The 8,941-nt window shown below is 44.2% G+C and overlaps 2 protein-coding genes across 2 annotated transcripts; both read left to right on the top strand.

Annotated features, from left to right (window-relative positions):
• Window positions 1-1,841: 1,841 nt before the first annotated feature.
• BJX68DRAFT_260084 (copper amine oxidase) lies at window positions 1,842-3,894 on the top strand (the record flags this gene model as incomplete). Its single annotated transcript, XM_071043821.1, has 6 exons — window positions 1,842-1,932; window positions 2,222-2,416; window positions 2,495-2,627; window positions 2,733-3,264; window positions 3,316-3,594; window positions 3,649-3,894. 6 exons carry the CDS (start codon window positions 1,842-1,844, stop codon window positions 3,892-3,894), a joined length of 1,476 nt encoding a protein of 491 aa, XP_070891871.1.
• A 3,607-nt stretch (window positions 3,895-7,501) lies between these two features.
• Window positions 7,502-8,518, top strand: BJX68DRAFT_260083 (SUR7/PalI family protein; the record flags this gene model as incomplete). Its single annotated transcript, XM_071043820.1, has 4 exons — window positions 7,502-7,583; window positions 7,863-7,967; window positions 8,055-8,257; window positions 8,306-8,518. 4 exons carry the CDS (start codon window positions 7,502-7,504, stop codon window positions 8,516-8,518), a joined length of 603 nt encoding a protein of 200 aa, XP_070891870.1.
• Window positions 8,519-8,941: the final 423 nt, after the last annotated feature.

The following is an 8,941-nucleotide window of genomic DNA, read 5'->3' as shown; positions in this document are numbered from 1 at the left end:
GCAGAACCCATACTCGGGAGAGCTGGCAGCAATGGCACACGCATTAAAGACGCTACCAGTACTAAAACTGTATAGAATCACGCTGCTCACGAGCAACAAAGCGGCCGCACTCACACTGGGGAACCTGTGATAACAGTCGGGCCAGGAGTATATTTGCCTGATATACAAGCTGATCAGAAGACTGCGAAAAAATAGAAATAGGATCACGATCTGCTGGGTCTCCACAAGTGAGGATAACAAACTGTTGGGTCTCGCTAAAGCGCAAGCCAGAGCAGCAACCCAAGAGGGCCCCACGCCATATATACAGCTCCCCAGAATGAAGTCAACCACTCTTAACATCGCACGATCCCAACATGACACCAGCAAAGGCTTGCCCGAGAAAGTAGGCAAACACGTGAAAAGGGTGGACGCGGCCCTCCCAGGCAAGCACACTCAACAGCTGTATGATCAATTATCATGGAAAGAAGCAAGCGTGCTAGCCCAGCTCCGGACGGGCATGGCAAGACTAAACGGATACCTCCACCGAATCAACGTTGCGCAAACGGATTAGTGTGAATGTGGACAAGCAAGAGAGACAGTAGAACACTTTCTCTTTCGATGCTAGAGATGGATGACCCATCGGACGGAAATGCTGCAATGTACCAACACGCACCGTGGCAACATATCCTTCTTCCTGGGCGGGAAATCGCCCTCAGATAATCAAGACTGGACTCTAAACTTAGAAGCGGTACGGACGTCAATACGATTCGTAATCGCCACTGGCCGACTTGACGCCATTTAATCAGACAGACGAATACAAATCACCAACTCATCTCGACCTCACTCAAACCAACCACCTCGTGCCCAACATGGTAGACGCGCTTCAACTGCCGAGGATAGGATGTTGAACACTTGAAGAAGCGCCTTCAAGCCAGCCTACTAACAAATTACTAACCCACGAGAATCTCCTACGATACGGATAGACGGCACGACATATGCTAGAAGTGATTTTGTACGGGCTTTTAGGAGACAAGGCATAATTTAGGAAATGTACTAGTAGACAAGTGATAGTTGCCCTTTCGGCTTAGCCGCCGGGCGTTAATAAATTGTTTGTTTGTTTGTAACGATATCATGGGAGCGAGATCGTTATTGATGGCTGAATTGTTTCTAGTCAACGCGTATTGGAACGTCTCGGAATATTTTACTGTCTCCGTTGCAGGTGAACCAGGAACCCGAAGCGTTGTGCAGCGAGCGGCCATTAATCCGAAATTCATGAGAACGTGTTGGTGGGTCAGGTTGAAAACGTGTTGAACGAGCAACGGTTGATCAGTTTTAGTACAGTAGTAGGACGATCCTAATCATTTTTAGGTCTACACCTTTAATCCGTCCGCTTGTTCAACATGTCTTGATTCATCACAGTATGGCCATCAGCGGCTGACGCTCTATCCCACATGTTCCTCTGTAAAGATCATTTCGAAGGTAGACAAATTCAAGAATATATATAGTTGTGGAAGGCTTCGTCCTATTCTCCACCCACCTTGCTTCCCCGGTACTCCACTAATAGAAGCCTATTTTTATTATTGAACATGGTTCCACCTCGGCGAACGTTGTGCTTCAGTACTGTCTTACGAGGCTAAACTAACGGTGCGCTCGTCTGCGATACCGGCTTTCAAGGGAATATTCTCAACTGCTAAGCCCATTGATTTATCAAATCTAAATCTTCTGTATATATATATAGAAAAGAGTACTCCAAAGTCCATTTTAAAAACTACATAATTGCACCATGGACGGTACTGACCATCGTCACACACTTTGGGCGGTGTCATCGAGGTTTCCTAATGCCACGTCGTTCACATGTCGAAATGCTGTGTGATTATTCCTGCGACACAAACTACGATTCTTCCAGTGAGGCTTTGGAGGACATTGGAGTCTCCCTGTATCCCTACCCTCTAGGTAGGGAAAATATAGCCCTAATAGACACATAATAGAAGAAGCTAAGACTTTCTAGATCTGTTATCTTTGGATGAGATTTAATGTGCCGCCTGCCTCATCTGAGAAGAAGTATGCAAGAAAAACATCCAGATTGTGTTTAATTGCCTTATCCTACGAGAGCCACAGAAGAGGGACTACCAAGCTTACAAGTGTGGGTAATGTCCTCGTCTATATAGACGAGTATTCGCAGTTCTTCTGGATACAAACTCTCCAGGCAGTGTTATAGAGGTAATTATAAACCTCAACACAGTCAGAGTGGAGGACTGGCATAAAATCGATGATGTCGTACCGACTCTGACTCCAACTGATCTTGATCTTGTCGAGAGGATTGCACGCTCACACCCGGAGGTCGTTAAAGCGTGCCAAGGTCTCGGCATTCAGGACATGTCCAAGGTGTTCTTTGACTCATGGGCAATCGGATTCGATAAACGCTGGGGCCGTGAACGTAGGCTCCAGCAAGGGTTACCCTATTATCGGTTATCTTAGGACGACAACCAATACGCGCATCCACTCGATTTCACAGTGATTGTCGACACCAATAATGAGGAGATAGTGAGTGTGGATCTGCACCAGGTAGATGGAGAACGGGCCACCCTTCTGCTGGAGGAGCACAATTATCTACCTATTTTCATGCAACCAGGATACCTGGCGAACACGTTGAAACCTATCAATATCACATAACCAAACGGCGTTTTATTCTGCTTTGATGGTAACGTACTCTCGTGGGCTGGGTATAAAATGCACGTGGGTTTTAATTATAGGGAGGGAATTGTACTTTTGGATGTGAGCATTTTTAACCATGCGGATAACCGGCAACGACCTCTCTTTTACCGTCTGAGCGTGGCAGAAATGGTAGTACCATACGGATGCCCCGAGCCACCTCACCCGAAGAAACAAGCTTTCGACATCGGGGAGTATGGGCTGGGGCTAATAATGAATCCACTTCGATCAGGCTGTGATTGCAAAGGGGTGATTACCTATTTGGATGCGACCATGACTGATCAGCGGGGCAATCCTTATACCATTAAAAATGCTATCTGCATACATGAGGAAGACAACGGATTACTCTTCAAGCATACGGATTTTCGCGATGACCGGTCGTTGACCGCCCGAGACCGAAGGCTTATCATCTCTCAGATTGTTACTGCGGTAAATTATAACTACGGCTTTTACTATATCTTCACACTTGACGGAACCTATAAGCTCGAGATCAAGCTAACAGGAATACTGAACACTTCTCTACTTCGTGTGCAACAGCCTGCTTACCCATACGGAACTGAGGTGGCTAAAGATGTTACTGCTCATAATCATTAATATATATTCTCATTGCGGGTTGATCCTGAGGTGGATGGAGCAGACAACGCAGTCCTCCAGTGTGATCAGGTATCCGTTTCGGATCGAAATGGTTACGGCAATGGGTTCATCTGCAGGAAGACCCCAGTTCGCGGGCCTTGTGAGCCGGCAGTGGCTCGCTCGTGGGACATAATTAATCCTACGAAACTGAACCCGACTTGTAATATGCCCGTGGGATATAAGATCCTAAACTCTCAGTACCCGGGGATGCTGGCTCAACCAGAGAGTATCGTGCATCAAAGGGCGGTGTTTGTAACTAAGCCGCTCTGGGTAGTGCCATATCAGGATCATTGATTATATCCTGCTGGTTATTACGTTCCTCAGTCCTCAGGAGAGTCAAATCAGCCTGGAAACAAGACAATTATTAATCTAGTAAAGAGAGACTGTCCTAAGAGTGGGGATATAGTGTGCTACATCCAGTTTGGAGTTACTCATTTCCCCCAAACAGAAGACTTTCCTATAATGCCCGTCGAGCAAGTGGGTGTGATACTAAGAGCCTTGAATTTCTTTCGCGAGAGTCCTATACTTTGGGTGCCTCCTATGAAGACTGAGCCAAATCAAAGTTCTTAGGGAGTATGCACCTCGACTTATACAGTGCCCATCTAGGAGTGGCGGATTATGAGTCTTACAATCACCTGGAGAAGCTCGAGGCTATAAATCCTTCTATTTTTCTTTCGAGTAAATATGTTTAGCATAATTTAGAGTATTGCCTCATCTAGAGTATGTACATCAGCTCTTCAAGGAATTAATGTTCTAGGCACCAAATATACAGTCACAATTTGGGTATGCGACAGTCTTATCCCAATGATAGGAGATGCTTGGCTGTATTAATAGCATCCAAACTCACACTGGAGTATGAAAACTAAGTTATTGAAGGATATGAAACAGCAACAGTAATGTTAATCATAATCTCTATTACTAACCAGGCTACATATTGCAAGGTGATGATTTTGGCTAGGCTCTCTTCCATAATATGCACTGCCCAGCGCTAATAAATAGTTTGCTGTGCTGATACATATCTAACAACCTGAAAAGCAGGCTGTTCAGCTGCAGAAATACAGTATCAAGAAGGGAGGAAAAGGTTGGGAGGAGGAACGGCACGGTACGAAGGGAGATTCTTTGTGGTTGCCTCATAGCGATTAATCTCTAACCCGCTTATTATAGCCGAGTAGTATGACACGAGTGAAGAGGATATACTATTCTTTTGAATATGTACCAATATATTATCAATATATTCGTTTTAGCTGTAGGACCAATGGCTGTCGTTTCCAATATCGGGGCGCAGCTAGTGCTTGGAAACCCTTAATAAGCTGTTAGAGACGGGCTGGGTCTAGAGGTGCTCCACTGATCAGTACTGTAGGAATAAATAGTAAACTTCTTGTTGATAGTCTTTTTTTAGTCTCGTGATAGTAAGTAAGAAGCGCGTTAATACGTATATATAGCCGCGGGAATCAATGTATATTCCATATAAGAACACTTACGAATGGCTCCTAAGAAACTTTTGCTCAACATGCCACTATAGTTTTGTGTGGTTAAGTATCTCTTGACGCCTGAATCACTCTGAGGTGGCGCTTTGGCCCTAGATAAATGGCCCCGGAACGGCGAAAGGTAGATAACCTTGGGTATAGACTCTCGAGGATCACCTTTGTGAATATAAACTCTCAAAAAGGAGCTCGCAAACAAGGAACTAGACATCCATATGTTTCTTCTACTGGCTTTGTTCAATTTTGTCCAAGGGGTGTCAGTACTATATGTACTAAGCCCGTCCCCCACCACCGGTATTATGCCAACAACCGAAATCATCACCATAAATACGACTCATTTAAGCTGCCCAAGCCCATATGGGCCTATCTCTCTGTGGGCTTGGAATAACCCCAATTGCGATGGTCCCTGGCAGGGGTTCACGGAATTTGACGCTATATCTTTCGCACGGAATATTTCCAACTTTGTGGTATCACGGAGCTTTAGACTTTCTCGCGCTCTTAAAGGTCAAGAACAGCTTGATATTTCCCTTATGGCAGACTTAAGCTCTTGGTATCACAATAAAGACTAATTATCGCTGAATAGTTCATCCTATAACTCCTTCAAAGAAAGCTACTTCGCTTGGAATGGAACCACGGATTGCTATAATGCACCTGCTTTTACTTACTATAGGTTGTGGCTGAACACTGGGCTCCTATTATAGTATCACTTACTAAGCAGCATCAAGATCCACACACGGGCTAGTGATGTCTGGTGATGGATTGTTCCTATGTGATTACGTTCAACGTGTCTCCTACACGGGATGGAAACGTGAGATAATTGCGTATCATGCTGCAGGATGATGCTGAATACAACGAGTTAACTAAGGGAAAGCTATACTATCTCACATTATATACAGTAATAGATGTCTTTACGATCTCGCAAATGGCTAAATTTGATGCCTTAGTGGCATATATGCAGCAACCAACCTTTAATATAGCAATAATTAGTGATGTTCTATATTCAAATAATTCTCACCAGCACTAAACGGTCTCTAGTACCAGTCCAAGGAAGTGACTAGATACGGCCGAGCGTAAGTATAATGCTTCGAGGATTCACTTAAATGTAGCTACCAGCATGGAAATTTACCTCGAAATACTCCAGCTGCATAGAGTCGTAGCAGGTTACACACCTAGTAGTATCTAATAACCCATGCTAGTTCTACCTATACATAAGCAACTCCTAATAAAAACATAAATTTCTTTCCCTGAAAAGAAAAAGGCGCCAGCTTGCCATACGGTTCTTAATACCTTGTTGTTTGTGCCAATCCTAGCATTGAAGAACTGCGTGAGTCGTCGAGACAGACTATATAATGGCGCATGCCTTGATCAATGATCTATAATGTCTACACACATTCTGGGGAGTCTATTGGAAGAAAACCTGGGTACTGATGATACCATTCAGGAGCGAAGCTTCTGAAAACACGATCATGGCTGTAGGATCTCTTAACTTCCCCTCTTCGGTGTCTCACGCGTGCTGTGCGGAGGTTAAATGGTTCACTGGCGTTAAGATTCCATCACTGGGCCTCTAAAATTGAGCCTCTGGCCGTGTGTTCCTTAAATCCCATGGTAAATAGCACTCTAGTCCACGAAGCTGGAACCTCATAAAATGATTATTAGAACAGTCGAGGCGGTTCTTTAATAGATCAAAATATTTCACCTGTACATGATCTCCGGGGACGGGATCGCGTTTAAAATCGATATCAGCCATTTTATAGCCTGATTGGCCCATGACTGTCCTCTCAATGAGGTGCCCAAGTTTCATCATTGCGTCCGCCCGTATTTAGTGTATAATGGTCTTTGCTTGTTGTACCATATCTGCCTCAATTCATCAACGTCCATAGCAGAATGTTGGGTGCAAAAGGCGACCAAGCGTGGGCATAACGCTTCACTTTCAGATGTCTGTTCGCTTATGCTCTTTCATGAGATATACTCTTTGCCTGTGAATTCTTCGAAGATGTACCCGAATATGTAAAATGAAGCTGGCAGAGCTCTATAGCACTTTAATGAACTGTTTTTGAAATTTACGAGAGGCATTCTGTGTTAGTCAAGCATTTATATCCTGCAAATGGTTAATAATGGACTTTGCAGTTGACATTATGGCATATAGTGTTCTCAAAATTTGTCCGATCTACATTCAGTGCTCGGCAAAAATGTGCCCTACATATAGCAGCGAAGCCTCATTGTACTGCTTTTGAAGGTTCCCACCGGTTAGAAAGCATCTGCGTTTTAAAAAATTGCATGTGACAAACCGTCAGTTCTTAGCGAAAGAGTTTGAGATGGTTGCTTGCTTATTTACTTTTATGATAAAAGCTCATTGCGAGTGGATTATTTGAGTAGGCCCATAAATATCGCTGCCCCTATGAAAAGTCGCCTTGAGAAAATTCTGTACATATCTGGTGGTAACGGATTATCTAGTCCACTCAATTGATATCTCCTAGGTCTTTGGCCGTCAAAAAAGTATGCGCCAAGCTGATCGTTCCTTTCGCTGCCGGCCCAACTCTATATGTTGCTGGATACGGCAGCATCCATTCCTAATATAATTACTATACCTTTGGAGATGCCCAGCTGGATCTTAGACTTCCCAGTCTCCTCTCGCTTAAACTACACTTTGTCGAAAAGCTGTTGTCACTTTTGATTGGGGCCAAACGCTGAATATGGGTAGAGTGAAAAGAGTTCTATGTGTCTCAGCTCCTTACGCTTTGTTGACTACGAGCCTCCTTTGCCTTGTGTTTACTGGTATTGGATCTACGGACACATCTGCCCCAGAGAGTGAGCTTTATTTCATGAAAGTAAGTCAATGTGTTTTACTGTAGCTTTTCCGTTGTGGCGCGAATCTAATCATGTAGGCCAACGTCACAGGCTTTAGTGGAGTGATAGAGAATACTTTAGCAAGCTTTATCACCCGATGATCACTTCTAGAGTCTTCCATCAATTCTGTCACGGATCTCTTGCTAAAGGCTGAATCAGCGGTGGACGTGATTAGAGAAGTAACTTAAGATGTCCATAATGCTACAGTCGATGGTGTGACTAGCTCCGTTGAGGGTTTGGTCGGTGATATGTCCAATACTCTTATATCTACGATGCGAAGCTTCCCTGATTTCTATACTATTGGACTGTGGAGTTATTATGAAGGAAGACGCGATTTATTAGGGCAGTCTTCTACAAATTACACCACACCCAGAGCTTCGTTTTAGTTTAATTTCACAGAAGTCTTGGGCCTGCAAGATTCCTGGGTTGAGGAAATTTTTCCGGATAAGTTTAATACGGCTATGCACGTCTACAAGTCTGCCTTAGCGGGCATTAGCATCTTTTACATTACTGCAGCTGCTTCCAGCGTCTTGATGTTACTGTCTGGAGTAGCGGCTACTCTTTCCCGGTGGGGAAGCTCGTTGACGACTTTATTCACAGTGGTAAGTTTCATGCTAGACTAGATTAGATGTTTATACTAAATACATTAGGCGTCGGCTTTATGTAACGTTGTATGGTCAGGGCTGGCAACAGGAGTATATGCAACGCTTGTCGGTATTCTGCGATTGGTTTTTGACCCCCATGGCAACGGGGCTAGTATGGGCACGTCAATGCTCGCAGCCAGCTGGTTAGCAACTTTATTCTCTCTTCTCGCCTGCCCATTCTGGGTTTTGAGTTCCTGTTGCTGCTCCGGAAGATCATGAAGCATTTCATCATGCGCCCTTCTTGATGGACGCCAAGCCTCATACTTGTTTAATTTGCTCCTTTCTTTTGAATCGCGCGATGGATCCATTATCTATTGACCCGGTTAAGTTAGATATACTGCAGGAGACCATCTTTCGGACCGTATTAAAAGTCCCACCTTAGATATACTGCGACTCAAACTCCATCATTCAGTACCTCAAGTCACAGTACCCTAGACCCAGAAGACCCGTCTCCAACACCCGTGTCGTACGGTTGGGTTGCCAGACTAAAAAGGATGGTATTGCTTTGAAGAAGACAATTAATATAGGTAGGTGGTTTGCCAGCTTTTTACTACCTTTGAGACTTATGTAGAAAGTATCACAATCAGACGATATCTAACGTCTGGCGCAGTTCTAGTAGAGAAACCTAAAAGCATAACAGAT

Source organism: Aspergillus pseudodeflectus, assembly GCF_044049435.1.
Source record: "Aspergillus pseudodeflectus strain CBS 756.74 chromosome Unknown BJX68scaffold_139, whole genome shotgun sequence".
Lineage (NCBI taxonomy): Eukaryota > Fungi > Ascomycota > Eurotiomycetes > Eurotiales > Aspergillaceae > Aspergillus > Aspergillus pseudodeflectus.
This window is presented reverse-complemented; position numbering and strand designations above follow the sequence as displayed.